The sequence below is a fragment of the Anthonomus grandis genome, chromosome 10, assembly GCF_022605725.1.
Source record: "Anthonomus grandis grandis chromosome 10, icAntGran1.3, whole genome shotgun sequence".
In the NCBI taxonomy this organism is placed as follows: Eukaryota; Metazoa; Arthropoda; class Insecta; order Coleoptera; family Curculionidae; genus Anthonomus; species Anthonomus grandis.
The window spans coordinates 5,758,980-5,781,890 of record NC_065555.1 but is presented as its reverse complement, the minus strand read 5'-3'; the positions used below and the strand labels follow the sequence as shown (position 1 = coordinate 5,781,890).

Below are 22,911 nucleotides of genomic sequence, written 5' to 3'. Positions count from 1 at the left end.
TTAGTTATTTATAAAATACCGTATGGCTAAGAAATTAAATCAGATAAATTAAATTAATTTGCATCTTCAAGGTCTTTCATATCATAGGGTTTTGTCATAAATGTCAAGTCACTTGTCAAAGTGACAGGTTTTTTTGTAGGTTATGTTACGTAAATAATATGTATCTTGAGATGAAGGCTTAATTTTTAATATTTTAATACGTTTTTATATTACATTTGATTTAATATAATGAAATACAGAGAACATTTCACATTTCAGTTCAATATTTAGTACAAAGATTGGAAGGTGAACACAAGAATTCTGGATAAAACATTTAGCAACAAATGCCTTAGAGGTAAAGTATTTAATTTATTGTAATTACTGTATCAAGTATGTCTATTTTACAAAGAAATAATAAAATCCTAGCTATAAATAAAATGAAGTATATTTAAATCAACTAACAAATTGTTAAATAAGCCTATGGATGCATTACAACTCGTCCAATTAATACAAACAACTTATTGCACAATAATGTAGTAAGTATGTATTCATACATTATATTAAAATACTTTCCACGGTTTAAGGTACACAATTTGAGTATATATATAATTTTAAAAAATTAGAAAAATAAAAACAACATATCTATTCTTAAAGACTACAGTGCCTTATTACCACTGTAGGGTAAACTTTGTACAAAAAAAAATACTGTTTAAGAGTAATAGGTCAGGACTGATTGCTGGTTACCCCTGATCAACAGGAAGGGGGGCATGTCTTTGGATAAAACCTCTAGCCAGGACATGTAGAGTGGTGCAGAAATGCTGCCTTTTCTAGGCATCGGTAGAGACCTGAAAATGGTAAGTGTATTCAATTATATTTAGTGGGTTGTCTGATATATCAGGATTCATTCCAGTACTTACATAACAATTAAGTTGGCATCATTGGAATTTTCTAACATTAATTCTCTTAGCCTCAGCTGTCGATGAGTTTTCTCTTGGAAATTACTCAACTCTGCATCTGTTATCTGGCATTCTAAAACGTCAATATTTAAACCGAAATAATTCCCTGTTCAAAACCCTATTTACCATTAGTGTGCTCTTTTTTCCTGAATTCTTCTACAATATTATTAAACAGATCGATGGTTTCCTGCTTGGGTTTATCGTTCACCGAAATCATTTTAAGGGCCGCATAGTTCAATCGAAATTTGGTCAGTAGATGAGCCATACTAAAAATCGTCATTTAAATAGTGATTTAACCAAGTCTTAACCTCATACTTTCGCTCCTCCAGGGCCAAATCATTTTTGTTGCTGGCCAGTCCGTAGACTCTTAATTTGCAACTGGACCAATCCTTCCTGGTGGATATGATGTATGGGAGCAGCATGGTCAGGCCGCCATCGTCGTAGAGCCAATAAACGTCAATGAACCTTCATAATTACTACAGTATTTAAATTGAAACTACGACTCAAGGTTATACCGTTACCCTTTTCCTTGTTTTCTTCTGAATATGTTCATATCTTCTACATGCAGCAACTCTTCATTGGACATCCCCAACACCACCTCCAATTTAACAGAGGCGGCTTTTTTCTTCTTCTCTTTGTCGCTTAACGCTGTATCCTCGTTTGTCGCATCATCGATATTGACCATTCGCGTCTCTTTGGTAGCATTTTCACCGCTTTCTTCCGTTACCGCCACTTCTAAGCTCAGATTTGAATCCGAATGCATCATCAAGTTACTCGACGGTGACGTCCTCAGGGAACTCATTCGAGGATTTGACGGTGTCATCGAGTTTTCGGAGTTGTAATCATCGATATCTGTGAGGCTGCTGTAGTCTAGTCCCCCTTGTACTCTTAGAATCGCTACGGCCAGGTGATGGTCAAATGCAGCACTGAAATATGCAATTGTGACGGAGGGATCGTATCAATCATATTACACGTGGTTAGGTGCACACACAATATTTTAAATATAATTGTGCACCAAATAGTTAGCAGATTGGTGAATTATATTGGTTGTGGACCTAATTCAACGTATATTTGGGTGGATTTTGTTATTGTTCTTGGGTATTTTTATGCTAGTATTGACTTGAATTTGTCACTTTAGTAATGGGTAGAGAAATATTGTATGATATGTAATATGAAACTGTGTACTATTCATTTTCTGCTAATAAATTATTATTATTATTATAAGTTATACAGCATTATTAATTACAAAAATCTTATCCATTCTTCTCCAAGAGGCGAGAATTAACGAAAACAAAAAAAAACCAAAGTCACGGTCTCACAACATATAATCACAGGCTACACCTGTTACGTTCTAGCTAGTTTCTGTATTGCAAGTTTGTGTATGATTTTAAAGGCCTGATGATGGTTTAGATAGAGTGAAACACGTGTAGCCTGTGATTATATGTTGTGTGACCGTGACTTTGTGTTTCCTTTGTTTTCGTCAATAGAAATCAATTGTTTGTGAAGACGTCATGTTTCCTCGGAAAGATCTATTTAATATTATGGAAAGTTATGACCAAAGGACCTAGGAAATAAGACACTGGATTAATTAATGAAGCAGGATTTGTGGACATGGGGATCAAGGAATGGATACTATGACAGGTGTAAGAGGTGAGAGAGATTTAATTTGAATAAGAAGCGAAAAATAAAAAGAGGAAAACCGAACTATGAACTGCGGTAGAAACCGAAAAAATGGACTTTTTACCCACTGTTTGACCTTTAAGCCCATCTGAGACCTAAGAATCTTTGACGATCACTAGGAAATCATGCTTTACGTCTCTAGTGGCTTCAACTACTTAAGAAAACTGATATTTCAAAATGATTCCAGGCGTGCCTGGACCATGAAATGCGGTAGAATCTCAAAAAAATTCACTTTTTACTCACTGTTTGATCTTTAAGCCCATCTGAAACCTATGAATCCTTGACGATCGCTATGAAATGCTGCTTCACGTCTCAAGTGGGTTTGATTACTTGAGAAAAGTGAACTTTCAAGATGATTCAAAGCGTTTCTAAACCATGAAATACGGCAGAAATTAAAAAAATGCACTTTTTACCCACCTTTTGACATTTAGACCCATCTGAGACTCATAAACTCTTGACGATCGCTATAAAATGATGCTTTACGCCTCTAGAGGGTTCAACTACAACTATGTAAGAAAAGTGAAGAAATTTCGAGATGATTCCAGGTGTTCCTGGACCTTGAAATGTGGTAGAAACCAACAAAATGCACTTTTTATCAACTTTTTGAACTTTAAATCTATCTCACACCCAAGAATCATTGACGATCGCTATGAAATGATGCTTCACGTCTCTCATGGGTTCAGCTACTTAAGACCTTTAAACTAATATTAATTCGAGGCAGTTTAAAACTGAACGCAAACCTCGATGTATGTAAGGCTCAACTGCCTGGGATAGTGAAAAAATTATGGTTGAATGGAAGATTTAGTAATGAAACCAAATATCACCTTTAACAGCCTGAAGCACTGAAATTATTTACCGAATTACTTATTGTTGCGTTTTTTTTTATTTGGAAATCAACCAAATACCAGGCATTTATCAATATGATAGTATTTACTCATATAAGACAATTTTTCATAAAAATCCTATTGTATTCTGCTCCGCAAATTTCACCAAAAACTGCTTCGTATATTAGGCGCAAGAAGGAATTAGTATCATAGTAACACTCGAACATGCCACATTGGCGTATTATTTCATGTGATGTTGACATCCTTATTATATTGCTTACACCTTGCAGAATACTTGTAGGAACAGTTGAACCAAGAAGAGGCTGGCAAGCCACCGCAAGCAACTTTTAGGATAACAATACGTAAGTTATTTTAAGGCATAAAATGTAAAATCTGTCTCTCTTCTGAGCAAAATTTTTAAATTTCACCACACAACACTTACTGTAAGATATTAAAATAGGCGAGAAGTTGCTCGTCAGAACATCCAGTCCATTCATTCTTATAACCCATCATAAGAACATTGGGGGTGAGTTTTCCAATGCCGGACATTTGCATTAACCCCGTAGCGCCTGTCTCGAACTCCATATTGTCCACGACTGCGTAAAACGCCTTAATTTTGTTACTTTTTAGGAAAGCGTATCCATCTGCGACCCTTTGGGATCTTTGCTTGTGGTTCATGCTTTCCTAGAACCACAGAAAATCCGTTAAATTAATCTATTGCATATAGGGGAGGAGGGCTGAACCTCAATTATGTCCCCGACAATCAACAGGGAATGATTCTTGGTGACCAAATTGGCGAAATCCATAAGAGAGGGTCGATGCTTGGGGCGTCCGCAGAGCACCAGCACTTGCGGCTTGTAGTTCTTCACGTGCTCGCCGACGTTTATCAACTTTTGAGCGGTCAAAAGGGCGGTTTTGTAGGTTTGGGCCTGAGTCGAAGACCCCCAGTTTACATCTGAAACATCTTATATGAGACAAACACCCTTCTCTTTAATTAATGTTCCTTACGTTACCTGGATTCCTGTAAACCACCACCAAATACAATCCAAGAATCACGATGAATGTGATCAAAGAAGTGATCCAGTTAATCAAGAACATGATTACCACGCAAGCAATGAACCCGAACAAGCTGAGCCAAGTGTTATAGTACTTAAAAATAAAAGGACGTTTTTAGCACCCCTGAGAGGGTTATTTCTGGAATTGTTACCTTAAAAGTGGGCCTCCAGCCCAACGGTTTCACCAGGGCGGCATGAAAAGTGCAAAAATTGATCAACGCATACGAGGCCAAATAAAAGTTAGAAATCAGCTTGGCAATGTCGTTTAATTCCCCTGCAAAATCCAATTGATCAAGCAAACAGTACAATGAAATTAAATAACTTACCGATAAGCAAAAACGCTTCTGCCACCAAGAAGGTTAGTAAGTATCCCCTATAGGGCTCGCCATGCTTACCATAACCCTTGGAAAAGAATATTAGCCCCGGATAAATTTGGTCGATGCCCAAGGCTTGGATTAGTCTGGGTACTGAAAGTAAGTTGGTCAATGCTGTGCTTAAGCATGCTGCCCAGCAGCCGGCGTAGATGAGGGGCCACCAGGCCGACATGATTGTCATCATCTGGAAAGTAAAATGGTTTGGGATGGTCGTTCTTGGATGGCCGAACGTCTTACCTGATCACTGCTGAATATCCCATACTTGCATCCATCTTCAGGATTCTCGAAGTTAACGCAACCGGTCAGATTACCGGAATGAAGGTCGGTAATGTTACCGCTGGCATCCCTTATGGCCGCCCCTCCGGCGAACAACATGAAAACAGCATAAGACGTCATGGTAATCAGAAGGGAGAGCAGAGTACCTTTGGGTATCGCCGAAGCCGGATCCTAAACGACTTTATTTAATAAATTGTCCCTCAGTAAGGGTTTCTTACCTTTAGGTCTCCGGAAATATTCGCTCCGGCCTGGATCCCGGTCACAGATGGGAAAAAAATGGCGAACACTTGGAAGAAATCGTACTCCTGACCGTTCCATTTCCGGTATTCTGGGTACCAGTTTTGCTGCCAAACGGTTGCTAAAAATACAAAAGTACCCTAACTAACTAAATCCTTGATCGTGTTTTGACCCCAATCCAACCTTAAGAATCCCTCTATAGAGGTGTAAAGAAATTATGGCAATATTTTGAGTAGCTCCCAAGTTATTCTCAAAAATGTCCATTAAAGAATCGAACTCTCGATGTTCAAATTCACGTCTGAAAACCTCAAATTTGATGACTCTTGGACCTCAACCAACAAAATTCAGAGTAGAGTTACTCATTGTTGGGGCGAAGCTCTTTTAAGAATATTCCAATTATTTCAAGAAAATACTTCCAAAGAAAGTGATTTTTTTTTTCATAAGTTTAACAAAAATTATGCTGCGACCAAAACAGCCTTAAATTCCTAAATCTTTGCACCAAAATGATGTTTGTACCCTCAAATCTGTTCAAATATAGCACTAAGTACTCTTATCTACAGGTGTAGGCAGTTGACACTATTAAGACAAACTATAGCTAGAGTCGACTCTATAGTTTAATGGATGGTGGGAACTGTCAATTATATTAACTTATGTGTCAAAGTTTGCAGAATATACTATTACAGAATTATATATACAACTGATTTACAGAATATACTATATAGTATCCTTTGGTTGTGTTAAGAAAAACGTATTTTTAGTTTTGGTCATTATGTCCTTTTGCAAGCAAAGCACTTGTAACGTTTAGTAGACGCTTATACCTATGCTTAGTTTAATAAATGATTTTATTGAATGGATGAGTTTAATTTATAAATCCAACCTCAACAGTTTCTCTATAGTGGCGTAAAGAAATTATGAAAATATTTTGAGTGATTCCCAAGTTGTAGTCAAAAACCAGTCCAGTAAAGTTTCGAATTCTCGATGTTCTAATTTACGTCTGAAAACCTGACGCATGACGTAATTGTCTATAACTGAAAAAAATTTGAGCTACAAGAATCGTTCACTGTTTGATAAGAATATGGCATTTAAAAATATTCCAATTATTTCGTGAAAATATTCTCAAAGAAAGTGAAAAAACTAACACAAAAATACGCCCCAAAACTGTCCTAACGACCCAAATTTTTAATCTTGAATCATGTTTTAACCCTTAAGTTTATCCTCAGGAGTCCTGGTATATAAGTGTGAACAAATTGTGAAAGTATTCCAAGGCAGTTCCAAGTTATGGCCAAAAATGTGTACCAAATAATAAAAATCTTAATGTTGCGCAATATTCGCTTCAGAAAGCTCAATTATGATGGCTTTTAAAAGTTTTTGACCTCAACAAGAATCGTTCACCTATAAAAATATTTGGCAAGAATTATCCTTTCTTTGACTTAAACCCTTTTAAGAACATCCCAATGATTTCATAAAAATATTTTCCAAGTTTTTTTGAGGAATTTAGCAAAAATAATGCTGCAACCAAAACTCAGCTCAGAATGAAGTTTTTACCCTCAAATCGAACCTTAATAATGCCTCTAAACTGGTGTGAATGAAAATATTTTGAGTATTTCCCCAGTTATCCTTAAAAATGTCCATCAAACAACCGGACTTCAAAAGGCCCTAACTACCTAAATCCTAGACCTAGAATGGTGATCTTACCCTCAAGAATCCAAGGCTTTCAAGTTATCCTCAAAAATACATTCTACCTCAATATGCTCAAATAAAAACCAACTTACCATTAAACCCGGTAAACCCTTGGGCCTGTTGTAACTCGGTGGTGGGTCCCATGATGGTACCGACTAGAAAATCCGCCATGGCAGCCACAATTATCGCTATAAGAAAATTTTGGGCTTTACTCTCCCATTCCATTCCTATGGCACAGATCGCTATCATTACCAAGGTGGCCACTGTACCTATATATATAGAAAAAATGAGGTAATATATGAGGGTAAGTTTTATAAGGTAAAACTTACCGATTACCCTGGCATCGTTAATATCGCTGCCGAACATCGAATACCCGTAGATCCTCAATAAGGCGCTCAATGAGTTACAGAAGCCGATGGTGTTCATGGAGGCGGAAACCGCGTTGGCGAATGCGAACACTATGCCTACCGATGCACCGAACTCTGGACCCAACGATCTGGATATGATGTAGTAGATCCCACCTGGAAATGGCGAATTTCATGTAAATTAGGTCGGATGGATGACTGAACGCATAAACGAACTATGGGACGGATGGCGTACTGAACGGAACGGGTCTTACCTCCTTTGACTTCTCCGTTGGTACATATGGCCGAGAGAGACAACGTCGTGATGACGCACACCACCGCCGATATAAGAATGATGATCAGTGATAAGCCTGAAAATGAACATTTCCTTATTATTCGATGTTTTTAATTAATTTCGAGCGGTAATTATGCACGTTAATTAATTTAACGTGTGTGTCAAACAAGATTTATCATTCGAACGGGGGGCAATTTCCCATTTTTAATGGAAAACCGATTACGTCCTTCCGAAAAATTGATTATCTCTCGTTTGCTGGGTTTTGTATTGGAATTTTCAATGTATACAGACAGGTCTCTTTGTCACACATTTGTTGGAATATGCTTGTTGAACGAAGAGAGACAATCAGGCTTTTATGGTCTAAGAAAGGTAATTGTCAATTAAAAGTCAAAAATCTCGTAAACTTATTGGAATATTCTCTTTAAATGTTATTAAGAGTTTAAAATGACCCGAGAAGAAGTTTCAGAAACAAAGGACTTTTTTACTATGAGATTCTTAAAAACCAATAGGTCAACTTCAAAGTCCAATACCTTAAAAATGAACTGGAATATTCGCATGAAACAAAAAGCATGTTATTCAGAATAATATTCTCTAAAAATATTATTCACAGCTCAAAATGATCCGAGAAGAAGTTTCAGAAATAAAGGACTTTTTTATCTATGGGACTCTCAAGGACCCTAAAATTTACTTTAAAGTCCGATAACTTAAAAACTACTGAGGATATTTTCATGAAACAAAAAGCGAAATATTCAGAAGAATATTCTCTAAAAATTTTGTGAAGGGTTTAATTTAATACAGGCAAAAATCTTTAATATATCAGCCTTGTTATGTAGCGATGTCTATTATGGGGGTTTCCATTAAATAAAATTTAATCCCACGCACCAATCGAATTAAAAGTCTTCCACGTGTCCACCGACCGATTTAACCATGAGGAAAAACCAAATTCTAAACACAAATGCTACAAAATAAGTCGAGTGGATGAGTGTTAAAGAATAACAACCATATTTTAGACTGGTATCTCTGGGTTACACCAAAGCATAACCAGATCGTACCAGTTCAAACCAACCGAAGGCAAACCAAGCCACCGCTGTATTAATACCAACACGGAATACCTGTAAACTCGGTTTTTTTTATATATAATATATATACATACCAATTATATGTATATAATTATAGTGTTCTCTGAATGATGAAGGTCAAAAATTTCGGCTAATGATGATGATCATTTTTAGGCATCGTCACTTAAAAGAGCCAATATCTTTAAAAAGTTTAACCTTCAAAAAAATGTAGAAAACCCTCTTCTAAACATTCCACTCTATGTTTCATAAGAATATTCCAATTATTTATTAAGTTACAGGACTTTGAAGTGAGTAGTCACCTTTTGGGGGTCACGCACCCTTCTAAGAGACCCTAAATTGACTTGAACCCTTAAGAACATTTGTCGGGAACACTCTGTTGAACTATTTATTTTTTGTTCGACGAGAATATTCCAATTATTTCCTAAGTTACAGGACTTTGAAGTGAGTGGTCACCTATAGGAGGTTAGATATTCTTCTCTGACGCCCCTACCTAAAACCCCTGATATCTTATGAAACTTTTGCTTAAACTGGCTTAAATCCTTAACAATATTTCTTGGGAATATTCTACTGAACATTTTATTTTTTATTCCATACTAATACTCCAATTATTTTATAAGTTACAAGACTTTGAAGTGGTGCGTTGCCCATAGACACCGCTGCTAAAAAAAGCCGGATATTTCTGAAATTATTGCTTGAATTTCATTAAAAAAATATTCCCAATATAACTGAACGTTCAATATACATACCTGTTCCTGCTTCCGATACTATCCAGGACAACCGTAAAAACAGCATAACCCCGAATATGTTAAGCAGACAGGGGATGAGCACCCCTTGGATCCAGCCCAGTTTGATGCCATCCTGGCTGGTGACCGTTTGGTCCTTCTGATCCACATTTTCGTTATTTTTTTCCTGAAACAGTCATCAATTTCGATTAGGACCTAATCAAGGATTTCGCCAGTTAAGACGCGTGTTTCTTATCAACAACATGATGGTAAAATTATCGCATTTTGATTGGCGTAGACATACAATATGTTTTCTTTCGATTTAATCTTAAGTGCGTATTATCATACGTATTAATAGAGTTGATTATTGATTATGATTTAATGGCACCCAAATAACATCGATTAGGTATGAAAAATGCATTTTTTTCAATTGTCTGGGTCGTTAGGAAGAGTGCGGAAATGTTCGGGTGTATAACCGGGTTCGGCCGAACTGACCCGAGTCATAAAACATCAATTATAGGAATATTTCAGGTTTATCTATAGGCAAAAATGCGACAATTATGCGACATAGAAACAATTAAAGCGATGGTAACTTGGTAAATGGTTTAGATAAAGTATATGATTCATTCAAATTAAATTTTAAAGATGGCAAAACGGCAACGTTGTCGTAAATAATTTTGGCGCGAACATTTAAAAAAACGCCCACTAAAGATGCTTTTTGTACGGAAAAACTTATGGGCGGCAAATAGAATATTAGAACTGTATCAACCATCTTCCTAAGGCTCTTTAATACAGAATTATGGCTATTTTTTTCGAAGGAGTTTTTAGACGTAACCATTGAGTTTGGCTCATCTTCAACGCTCCCTAGTGTCCTTATAAGCGGGAAATTAAAAAAAAAATAGTAATTAATTGGGAGATTAATTAATTGTCTTTCCAGAACTGTAGTATCAACCATCCTCCCAACCGCATTTATTGCAAAATGACTGCCAATTCAATGACAAATTTCAGTTGTGCCAATTGTATGGAAATAAAACAATTAAAGTTTTTGAAAGGTTATGTTTACAAAAATACAACATAGAAAGTTTTATATAGGTAAGAATTTAAGATAGTTGCGTTATATCTGTGATTTATCTTGGACTTCTTTAAGAATGTCGTTAAAATTTATGAAAGAAAGTAGTCATCACCTAAAATGAGACAAAGTTTCAATCAACTTAGAATAGATGCATGCACTTTAAAATATTTGTATTATTATTTTGATAATCTTGAATCTAATAAATCTAAACCTAAACTTGAATCTTATACATTTTAATACCATGAAAATGATGATCTTCATTTAAATTTTTGCTTATATTTACTTAACAAATTCGGTTAAAACCACTTTTATTTTCTTTCTATTTTTACTATTACGAGTTTTACTTTCCTTCTATGTACAATGTTTCCACATGAATAGATACAACCATCTATAAAAATCAAAATATAGATGATTTTATGAGGGTTTGTAATTATCAAGGGTTTATATAGTAAAATTAAACCACTCTATATATTATTCTATCGTCAACAACACAGACAGACAATTCGCAATAATTCGGTTTTCAGAAACAGTGAACCAAATACCATGAAATAAAGATAGTCAGTCATACATTATTCTCGTATTAAATAAGGAGGAAGATGTGCAGGTGATCCCAGGTTCAATTCTCGACATTGTCTATTCTTTTTTATTTTTATTATTATTAACAAATTAAATAAATTGATAGAATTAGGTAATAAAAAATACTCAACATTTAGGTACCTGTTGTATAGATGTCATTATGTATATCATCTATACCACAAATAGGACCAATTAGGACGACATAAAGACGTCAAAGTGACATGGCTTAAAGTCATTTGACGTCATCTTGCTACCTGGCTATATAATATGTACATACAAAAAACCTGGTACATAATTAGAGATATAATTAGAGTCTCATTTGACTCTCTCTTTACCCCAAAAATTGTTTTGCACTAAAATGCGACGTTGCCTAGTTATTAACAATTTAAAGAAATTTTCACGAATGTATCACATACATTTTAATATTTACCACCGACGTTTTCTCAAAATTTGTTCTTAAAGCAGAAATGACACATTTTTGCATAGGAATTTTACAGCTTTTATTTTTACTTGATTAGAGCATACTGGAAGCATAGAGTATAAAAAACAAACTAGCACAAAAACAGTTTTAAAAAACAGCATTCACAAGTCTAGTCGGTTGTAGAAAATCCGAAAATTTAAGACAAATAAGTATGCACTTGTAAATACAGAGATCGTCCACAAGAAAAATAAATATCACTCCCATCAAGTTCAGTTACATCAAGAATTCAACAAGAACATTAACAACATTAATTAAAAACATTATAAAAAAAGTTTTCTCAAAATATTTACCATTTTGCTCCCAACACAAATCAACCCTACGTGCGAAAGATCTGCACGAAGCGGTAACAGGCATAATACGTCTAAAAAGACTCTTGTATGCCCTCCACCATATCTTGGCACCCTGATTGTGGGTGCAATACCATAAACTTCGGATTTAACCCAACACACCCCACAAGAAGAAATCCAGAGACGTTAAATCCGGTGACCCAGGAGGCCATTCAGTGAGACGTTCATCTCAATGTATAATGTGTATATGTATATACATAGAACATACAGGTTACTTAATAGGTATATAGAGTGGATATAGCGAGGTTGACAGCTGAACTTTCTATGAGGGAATAAAGATTTTTAACCACCTACCAGAAAACTTTAAAGAAGCATTAACTTGTCCTCTCCAAAAAAAAGTCTCTTGACAAAAACTTACTAATATTACGCAAGTCCTTTGTTCTCTTTTTAATTAATTATGTTTTATAGTTAAGAGCTACTTATTAAGCAACAACCCTTACCTTGAGATACTTATTATATTGGGTATTACGTCCCTTATAACAAAAACTTGTCCTTTCTAAAGGTCTCAATTACTCCAAAAATTCTGCCAAAATTAAATATCATTTCAGCTATAGAAAACGCAACGAAAGACTTACCAAGGGATCAACAAGATGAATTTAGAATTAGGGCAAATATAGAAATTGAAAAACCAATTAAAATTAAACAAAATCTAAACTCTTTAGAATTAAAAGCTTTAAAGACACTTAAATCCGATAATACTATCGTTGATTGAATATTTGGATAATATTCAATTTTCGAAATATTCAATCAACGATACTATTAAACTACTTCCAGCCGATAAAGGTAATGCTACTGGTCTTTTAAATATCTGTACCTCAGAGCCAAAGTATGTTAAGTCACAATTTGGCGTTTTTGCGATTATCACGCCAAATATTTAAATGTTAAGTCATCTATACATAGCAATTTTTTACCACTTGATAGCATTTTCCGTTACAGAGTTAGAAATTGTCAAACTAAATTAAGTCCACAGTTTAACAAAGGCCAAATCCAATTAAGTCTACTTAAAATAGTTTTCCTTTTAGAAAATATCAATCCACATTATATTAAGTGCCTTAAAATTCTTTGGCCTAACAAGTTGTGAACAGTTCTATTCAGCCAGTTAAAGTGTACGCACTGTTTTTAAATTTGCTCCTTAAATAGCTTGCCCAGTGTGTAAAAAATGAATTCTAGAACCCTGAAAATGTTATCAAAGTGTGTTCCAGAGAAAGTTTTAGAGAAGAAAATGCAAGGTTTTGGTAAGTAATGATTTAGTAAGTAACATTACGCACGTACTAAAAGCCTCATTTTAATTTATTATTAAGTAGAAACTGACTTAACATTGTTTGGCACTATCCTTTTTACTGACTTAATATTGTTTATAGAGTTTTATAGGGTACATTTTTACTTTTAAGGAAATGCAGGACAGGCCAAAACTTGCAGTGAAACTACTGATTTGAACTCAAGCAGCATTCTTACTGACACACGATTAGAAACTCAAGGTTTGTATTTTTGTGTATTGCTTTTTTACTGACTTAACATAGTTTTGGCTTTTTTTTATACAAATTTTAGTCATGACTTAATATCCTCTTCGCTAAGGTTTTTTTCATAAAGTCTGTCTAATACAGTAAATTTTATAGGTAAAAATTCACCCGTTACTTATACTGTGTATTCGTTTATTAAAACCTTTTATGTTTTGCAGAGGTCTCAACGAAATCGATACAAGTTTTGGAGCCGTTCAAAGAAAAGGATCAGTTCAAGGCGACCCTTTAAAACCTGTACTTCAAGAAAAAAAACCAGGACCTACGACAGGAAAAACTAAGAGATTTTTTTTCTGGTGGGCACATACAAAATGACGACACATTTACTAATCAAACCATCGTCCATCATCCTAAACAGGATTTTAATACACCTGAATGCAGTTATTCTAATGGAAATGATGCATCACTATCACTAAGTAACTCGGAGACTAGGAAAGTTAGAGCTCAAAGAATAAAAAAAAAGTTTTTGTATCTTCTAGCTCAAAAAAACATGTTGTAGCAGAGAGTGAAATTTTTACAAAACAAAACAGCGATGATTCCTTTTCTGATTTTGGCAGTGACGACAGTGTTATTGACCCAAATTTCGAAGGTGATGTTGACAATGAAATAAGCAGCGATACCGAAAACGAAAATGAAGAAAATACGGAAAATCTAAATGAAAAAAGAACAAAAAAGAAGAGACCAAATAAACATCTTTGGGAAAAAAATATTCAAAAGCGAAAACGACTATCAGGAGTAGAATATGTAACCGTTTCCAAAAGAACTATTAAAGAAAAAACTTTAGGACCTGCATGTGGTGAAACATGTAAATTGAAATGCAAAAACCGAATAAATGAAGAAATGCGTAAGACTATTTTAAGAACCTTTTGGAACGAAAAACAAACAATTGATATGCGAAGACAGTTTATTGCATCTCACATTCAAAAAGTACCTGTTAAAACCAGACGGGCAAGAAATAATGTTCGCGAGGGTAAAAGGCAGCATACAAACAATTATTTTTTTGAGGAAAACAATGAACGCATCGCAGTATGCAAAAAATTCTTTTTAGATACACTTGCTGTGTCTCAACAAACTGTTGATACTGCATTAAATAAAAAGAGATGTGGAGGCATGATTTCTCCAGATAAAAGAGGACATCATATTCCAAGTAATAAAATCCCAAAAGACGTTCGCCAAGGTATAAGCAATCATATTGTAAAATTTCCCACTTACACCTCCCACTACTCCAGAAAAAGAACCGAAAAAAAATATCTAGGAAATCACCTTAATTTATCTAGAATGTATGCATTGTATGTTGAAGATTGTAATGATATGAACTTGCCATCAAATCAAATAGGTAAAGAGTGGCTTTACAGTGAAATTTTAAATTTTGAGTTTAACTACTCGTTTAAATTGCTTGCAAATGATACTTGTGACTTGTGACCTTTGTGATAAGCTAAAAATTCAACTGCAAAATTCAGAGTCACTAGAAACAAGACAGAGTTTGCAAGCCCAATACGATGAACATGAGAGAGATGCCAATAATCATTACAGGTTAAAATCCGAAGACAAAATACGCTCGAGAAGTGGAAATACTGAAAAAGTTGTTGACAAACTCACAAAGTTTTTATTCACTCAAGCTTTACGGTACATGATTCAACTTCACAACAATCCTACTGTATGATGTTGGACGAATCTGTATCTGGTAGAGGGGGAAATGAAATTGCATTCTGTATAACACAATTTGTAAAAATTCTTATCAGACAGTATTCAAGAACTAACAATTTGGTCAGATAATTATTGTCCATCCCAAAATAGAAATCTGCTGATAATAATGAGTTATTTTTGGATTCTAAAACAAAAACTCACCTTAAAAATTTTAAACCACAAATTTTTGGCTAGAGGACATACCCATTTGGAAGCGGACAGTGATCACTCGATCAATGAAAGGGAAAGAAAAAAAGTTCCGCAATTCAAAATTATTACTCCTTGGGATTGGCAACAAATGGTCCGTCTTTGTGGTACAAAAAAAAAAATTCAATGTTGTTGGAATGCAATCCTTCGATTTTCTAAACTTTAAGTCCTTGTATGAAGGTTTCTCTGCTCCATTTCGTTTAAATAAAAAAAAAATTCATCTAGGGAGGATTTTCTTATTTCAAAAGTAGTGCAAATGCAAGTAAGACAAGGAAAACCGGGGATTTTGTACTATAAAAACAGTTTTGGTTCAGAATTTTTAAAGTCGATTTAAACCGAAAAACTAGAATAAAAAATATCTTCCCAAGCAAATTACCTTGCCTGAAAAATGGTCCAAATCCGATTTCTAAAAAAAAATATGATCATCTACAAAAATTACTTCCATGGATACCAAATCAATTTCACGAGTACTACAGGACCCTTAGACACAGTAATACAGTACAGGAAGAAGATGGTGACTCGGAGTAAACTTTATAATTTGTGTTGTTTCCTACAGACATTTAAGTCCTACTCTAATAATTTTCTATTAATATAACTTGCAAAAAAAGTAAAATTTTTGTTAACTTAACATGGTTTGGTTTGAGTTTTGTTTCACTGTTTCGACTTAATATTAGTGTCAAAAACCATTGTTTTTTCTATGGGGCATATAACGTTAAGTCACTTAACAAAAAAACAAAAAAAAATAAGGCAAAAATCAAAACAAATTTAAATAGATAATATTTTTTTTAACATTTGTGTGAAATTTGGAAACAATTGCTTAAATAGTTACAGATATATGATAAAATAAAGTCACAAAACAACTTAACATGGCTTTCCTGACAAATGGCAATTTTTGACTTAACGTAGTTTGGCACTGGGGTACTGATATTAACACTTATGAAAACAAATTGAATTTAATAATTAATGATGGTAATTATCTAAAGATCCTACAGAAAAAATTGAAAGACAAATTTATAATTTACTTAAAAAGCATAAAAACATGTTATCTTACATTAAAAATTCTCAACACTTTTTAGAAAAACTTTCTACAATTTCTTTTAACCCTCATGATTTATTGGTAAGTTTTAATGTTGTAAGTCTTTTTACTACTGTTCCTGTTGACAAAACTTTAAATATTGTTAAAAATAAATTAGAGAATGATAATAATTTACCAGAACACTAAGCGTTAGTACAATTTGAGAACTTTTAACCTATTGTGTAAAAACGACTTATTTCCAATACAATAATGAATTTTATCAACAAAACGTTGGTATGGCTATGGGTACTCCTCTTTCACCAATTTTAAGTAATATATTTATGGAAAATTTTGAATCTGAAATTATTAGATAAAAAGCCTAAAATATGGTGGCGATATATTGATGATATTTTTTCAATATATCACCATAACGAAATAGATCTTATACATTTTTTAAATTACATTAACTCAAAAGAACCTACTATAAAATTGATGATTATATAAAATTGATGGTCAGCTTCCTTTTCTTGATATTTTAATTAAAAAAGATTTACAAAATTTTAAAACTAGAATTTACCGTAAACCAACTCATACTAATAGATATCTTAATTTTAATTCTAATCATCCAAGAATGGTGGTAAAAAGTTTATATGATCGTGCACACATTATTTGTAATAATCAATATTTAACAACTAAAAAAGAATTTATTAATAATATCTTAATACAAAATAATTATCCTAAATATCCTAATAATTTTTGGAAAATTGCTTTATAGAGTTTGATATAATCCACGTAAAAAAATTGAATCAACCAGTTTTTACGACAAATCTTATTTTACCATTTATTCCAGGTTTTTCTGATAAGATAAAAAGAATTGCTAAAAAATTTATTATAAGCACTATTTTTAAATCACAAAACACATTACGATACTTATTAACAAATTAACAAAAACTAAACCTTTCAATGAAAATGAATTTATGAAAAATGTAATCTATAAAATTCCTTGAACTTGTGGTAAATTTTACATAGGTGAAACCTGTAGGCCATTACCAAAAAGAATTAATGAACATAAAACTTACATAAAAAGATGATTTTCAAAAATCCAAAATTACACAACATGCATTCGACAATAACCATAGAATAGACTGGAATGCTTCCTCAATTTTAGCAAAGGAACCAACTTCAAAATTACGTAAACTAAAGGAAAGTGCATTTATAATGTTAAATGAAGATAAATGCTTAACTACTTGTTCGGTTGATTTTCATAATACATGGATTCCTTTGCTAAAGACAGAGGAAGATCAGGGTATTCTCAAAATTAATTATAATGATTTAAAAAATTTGATATTCATATATTTTCTATGATTAATTTACATTAAGATCACACCCCTTTAATTTTAAAAAAGTAACCCTTGAACTTTTTGCTATCTTTCAAAACTATTTGTCAAACTATTAACAAACCGTGAAATTATATAAAAAAAGTATTTAAGTATTGTAGAATTGCGAAGGAGTTTTGAAGGTATTATATAGCAGAAGATTTGCAAGATAAGTATATTTTGTTTATATTTTTAATTTAATTTAATTTTACTTTAATTACCTTGATATAACGGTAGTAGATATAACTACCGAAACGTCGGTTCAAATTAGGTATTTTTTAAAAAAGTAGGTCTTCTTGTTGTTTTTATCGTTCTACAACAATACAGATTTTTCTTAACCCTTACCTTATTGTACTCGTCGCTCCCGTGTAACTCCCCCAAAGAGGGCCTCCTCACGGCCCTCCTCGAGTTCCGGTAGTTCTCGATCCGGGGCAGTACCTCCTTGGTGATCTGCACGATGCTCTTTCTCCTTCTCTTGTCGTTATCCACCGCACTGGGGCGGTTCTTTTGCGCCCCGCCGCCATTTTCTTGCATCTGAAAGCCGGCGTTTTCGTAGTACTGATGCGGTTTCGACGCGAAACGAGTGTCCATTTTGTCCATTTTTGTGTTTTTTTTTCCTTCGAATTTACCCTTTTAAATGGTCATTTGCTGGGATCGTGTTTAACTCTGACAGAGAGCGTCAAAGTAAGTTTTTTTTATAATTATAATAAACTCCCTCTTGGGGAGGGTTTTATTGTAACTAAAAAATCATTCGTATCAATTAATTTTCCAATAAAAAAACGCGGTTAAGGGGTGAGTTGGGGGAATAGGAGAGGGACGTCTCCACGTCGCGTTCGCCACTCACCGTTCCACCGTTTTATATGGAATAAAGCGAGTTTCGGTTGTGGGAAAGTGAAACGACAAATTTCAAAAAAGGAAAGAACGAGACGGTGGGAGGCATTTGTCTTCTTCTAGTCGTCTATAAATCGGACAAAGGAGAGGAGAAGGGGCTTAATTTTTTTCATATTGACTGTCCCAAAATGCCCTGTATCTCGGTTATTACTACAGATAGAGACTTGATTTAATTTTTTTTGTGTAAGGAATTTACGATAGAAAAATTAAGAATTCTATAATTTTTTTAATGAAGGTATTACTTTTTGAGACATTTTAGGAAAATTACTAATAATTTTTTTTTAACATATGCTCATCACGAAATCGCTTGTAACTCGGTTACTATTACAGTCAGAGACCTGACTTTGTGTAAGGGTTCAATAGTAGAAAAATCAATACCTTCACGAATTTTTTGAGAAATTATTAGTTTTTGAGAAATTTGAAGAAAATTGTTATTGCCTTTTTCTGCTATATTCTCATTACAAGATCGCTTGTAACTTGGTTAATAATATAGAGATTAATTATTAATTATAATTATTGATAATAATTAGAGACTCGATTTAATTTTTTTTTGTATAAAGGATCATTGATAAAAAAAGTTAAAAATTCTACAAAAAATTTTTTGAGCGATTAGTTTCTGAGAAAAAAATTACTCACTATAAGGCTGCCTGTAGCCCTGTTATAGTATTATAGATAAAAACTTAATTTAATTTTAAATTTAATCAATGATAAACAATCAAGAATTATTCAAATTTTCTGAAAAATTATTAGTTTTTGAGAAATTAAAAAAAATTACTATTGACTTGTTTTGACATATTCTCATTACAAAATAGCTTGTGACTCAATTATTATTATAGATAGATACTTGAATTAATTTTTTTTGTATAAGGTGTCAATGATAGAAAAATTAAGAATTCTACATATTTTTTGAGAAATCATTAGTTTTCGAGAAAATGAAATTTTACAAAAAGATTCATAACTCGATTTCTAGTACAAGTAGCAACCTCATTTAATTTCCCTTACAAGATTTTTTGTGCAATAACAAACACCCTTAAACCGTCACTCCCCTAATTAAAACAAAACTGTATAATTTGCCGATATTAATTAATTATGGCGTCTATATGGGAGACACCCCAGACGCCTCAGTTTACTCGTTGTTTATTCAACTTTCCATCCCTGCCCCTCTTTTCCCAAAGGAATCCAAGAACTAGTTTTCACCGGTTAAAAGTGGACTCTTACTTATCAATCCTCAGTTTCTGGAAAGACCGTTTGCAGCAATTATAAACTAATCCAAAAAAAAAAAAAAAAAACATCAGCTAGATTTTAATGTTGAAAATGTGTGATTGTACGCGGTTGCATACCGTAATGCTTCTTTTATATATTGTTCGCCCTCACAGGTGTTACACCGATTATCTAAGAATCAGGCTTGAACTGGATTTAACTGGTTTTATTTGGGTTTTCAGGCTTTGCATGATTTTTGGAATTCGAGTGGGTTTGAAAGGGCAAAGGAAATCCTTAAAGAAATGGTTCTTAATAGAGGGGGGGGGCGTTTGATGCGGTTTGTCCGTGCCCATAGTTTAAATATTTGCCTAATGGTACACTAGGAGGGTGGATTTTTTTGGAAGTTTTATGAATAATCGAAAAACTAAGTGTTTTTAAAAATGTCTCCAGAAATCAATAGTTTTTGATAAAATTTAATAAAAATCGGCTCTTTATTACTCAGGATCGAGTAGCACTTAACAAACGAAGAAAAAACCGTTGGATGGATTCACTTTTCCCACCCAAACAAAACCTACTTTGACACCAAAATACGAGCACCACTACGTCACTTTCACCGGAAAGTAAAAGGCACTTTTCCACCCACATTCACGTTTCCAGTTAATATTTATGGAAAACAAATGAAAAGTTTCAATATTTTGTTGTTAAGGAGCCATTCTTACTCGCACTAAATTGTTTTGGTGATAAGCGTGTGATTTTATGTGATTGGTTGTCAATTGGTTGAGGCTTAAGGGTGGAGGACACGATTTAAAAAAAATAATAATTAAGCAATAAAATAACTTTATTGTAAATATTTTTTTATAAAGAATACTCTGGTGAAATTATGATGTTTTATTGCGTAAAAAAAATTTACGTAAAAGGCTGTTTTAATAGTTTTTTGAAAATTTTCGAGCGTCCACCCTTAAACTTTTTTAATAAAATTGCGGGAATTTTCAGCTGGTACAAACAATATGTGAGATTTTTCCCCGAAAAGGAGCCTTCATAATTGTCCGGTTTTAATTATTCGGCATCTTCGGTCGTTGTGGTCCGAAATTAACTGATTTTCACTAGATATGCTAATTATTAACCGGAAAAATGCCGGTTTTAAGCCAAAAAATGTTTTTTGTAAAATTTTCGTTGCTTTATTAACCCTGGCCCCTTTTTAGTGTGACGTCATGTAATTCCATTTTTTTTTCTTAACTTTAGCCAAAATCAATCATCGGCATATTTCCTAGTAAATCCTCGACTTAGACAGACTTAAGGCCTAAATGATGCACCACAAAGGGACACAATTTAGGCACGTGGCGCTAACTAGTTGTACCATCAAAAGTTATTAAATCCGAGGTTAACACAATCTTATTTTACCGAAGGTAAATAAACTATAAAACAGAAAAAGCTGCTTTAATCGGAAAGTAAATAGTTTCGCGTGATGATACTTCATATAATAACAATTCAAATTATTATTATTATTTCGGAAATGAGAGATTCTCATGTTGAAAACCATATAAAAATTTAATTTGTTTATATTTATATTAAGGTCAATTAAACAGGGTTTCAACTGTCTGGAAGCACTATCGATTTATTTTTGCTTAATTTTGCAATTTTTTTTAATAATTTTGAAATTAATTGAGGCTTTTTTAAACGGTTTCAACACAAAGGTGAGACGACTCAATCTGCATAATTTGATATATTAAGGATTTTTCTTCTTAAATAACTTTAGAAGTTACAAGCATTTTAGTAAATCCGCCGAATTGAACTTTTGACGAAACGATTCAGTTTTTGGACGTATTTTAGACGCTATTGAATTTGAGTACTTCAAATGTCACCACTTGTCAAAGTTTGACAAACTCCGTCTTTCTCACCTCATTTTTTTATCAAAAAATTGTTTATTTTCTTAAAAAAAAAATGCTTGACTTAAAAGCTGAGCCTCAAAAGTGATAAAATTGAGGTGGACAACCCGTCTGGAAGGACTATCGATTTTTTTTGCACAATTTTGTGAATATTTTCGAAACTAATTAAGGATTTTTTTAAACGGTTTTGACACAAAGGTGAGATGGCTCAATCTGCACAATTTTATATATTAACGATTTTTGTACTTAAACAACTTTCGAAGTTACAAGCTTTTTAGTAAATCTACCGATTTGAACAATAATGTGAAAGGATTCAATTTTTGTCTATATCTTCGCAGCCATTAAACATATTTAAAAAAATCTTTCTGATATTCAATTTGACGTTGTGCTTTGTGATTCCTAAGGGTGGGTTCACATGCCTTCTAAAATTTCAACTGATAAACCTAACACACATTTTCAGGCATTCAAATTCACTTATTTTTTTTTTTTTGTACAGGGTGTGGCAGAGTTCTCATTTTTTTTTACTTAACTTAAGTTACGCTCAAAATATTGATATTACTCATATGTTTATTGCAGGATTTAGAAACCGTCGGTCGGGCAGAACGATCCGAAGATTTCCGACCGTTACCGGTTGATCGTTAATTGGTTTTAATTAGAAAGTTCAATACAAAGGGCAGTGAGAATTGTTAAGCGAGATGCTCGTTAATTGTGCCATTTAATATACGGGTTGGCCACCAAAATGATTTCGAAAAATTAGTTCATTGGACACCTGTTTCAGCGTTTGTTTGTGTTGACGTTTTTCTAAGACTTACCAAAACCATCGCTTCAAACCCTGGTTCCATTTGCACATTCTACTCTCACGAGATGTGTCACCCCCAATCCACTAAAATCGAGGACATTTAAATTTAGAAAAAATAATATAAGCTAGAGAGCAAAAATCGTCTGTCGTACCAGTAGTCGTACCAAAAATATTTTTACCATTGGGTCGGTTTGTTATTCGAACCACTCTTATATTGTTTATAAATTAAATATTAATAACACCATAACAAAACCGGTGTGTTTAAACAATTAAAATTAAGCTATTTGGAAAAATCTATAATTGGGCGTGTCAAAATGGCGTCATTTGGAAACAAAATGGCGACAGTTCCAAAAAATC

At 33.5% G+C, this 22,911-nt stretch overlaps 1 protein-coding gene across 3 annotated transcripts; it reads right to left on the bottom strand.

The window, feature by feature from the left end:
* Window positions 1-406: 406 nt before the first annotated feature.
* LOC126741103 (bumetanide-sensitive sodium-(potassium)-chloride cotransporter) lies at window positions 407-20,605 on the bottom strand. 3 transcript variants are annotated; one of them, XM_050447429.1, is made up of 18 exons: window positions 20,445-20,605; window positions 18,124-18,517; window positions 9,526-9,688; window positions 7,681-7,776; window positions 7,391-7,582; window positions 7,154-7,330; window positions 5,363-5,502; window positions 5,106-5,315; window positions 4,821-5,052; window positions 4,647-4,768; window positions 4,453-4,588; window positions 4,183-4,394; window positions 3,882-4,123; window positions 1,457-1,861; window positions 1,251-1,400; window positions 1,062-1,201; window positions 897-1,008; window positions 407-824 (listed from the first exon to the last, which is right to left on the bottom strand). In XM_050447429.1, the coding sequence occupies exons 2-18, from the start codon at window positions 18,376-18,378 to the stop codon at window positions 689-691; spliced, it is 3,120 nt and encodes a 1,039-aa protein (XP_050303386.1). In that variant the 5' UTR covers window positions 18,379-18,517; window positions 20,445-20,605; the 3' UTR covers window positions 407-688. The 3 variants fall into 3 exon arrangements, with proteins under 3 accessions (XP_050303386.1, XP_050303387.1, XP_050303388.1); XM_050447430.1 differs by having other exon boundaries at window positions 18,124-18,444; window positions 20,445-20,603; XM_050447431.1 differs by having other exon boundaries at window positions 18,124-18,408; window positions 20,445-20,579.
* Between the last annotated feature and the right edge of the window lie 2,306 nt (window positions 20,606-22,911).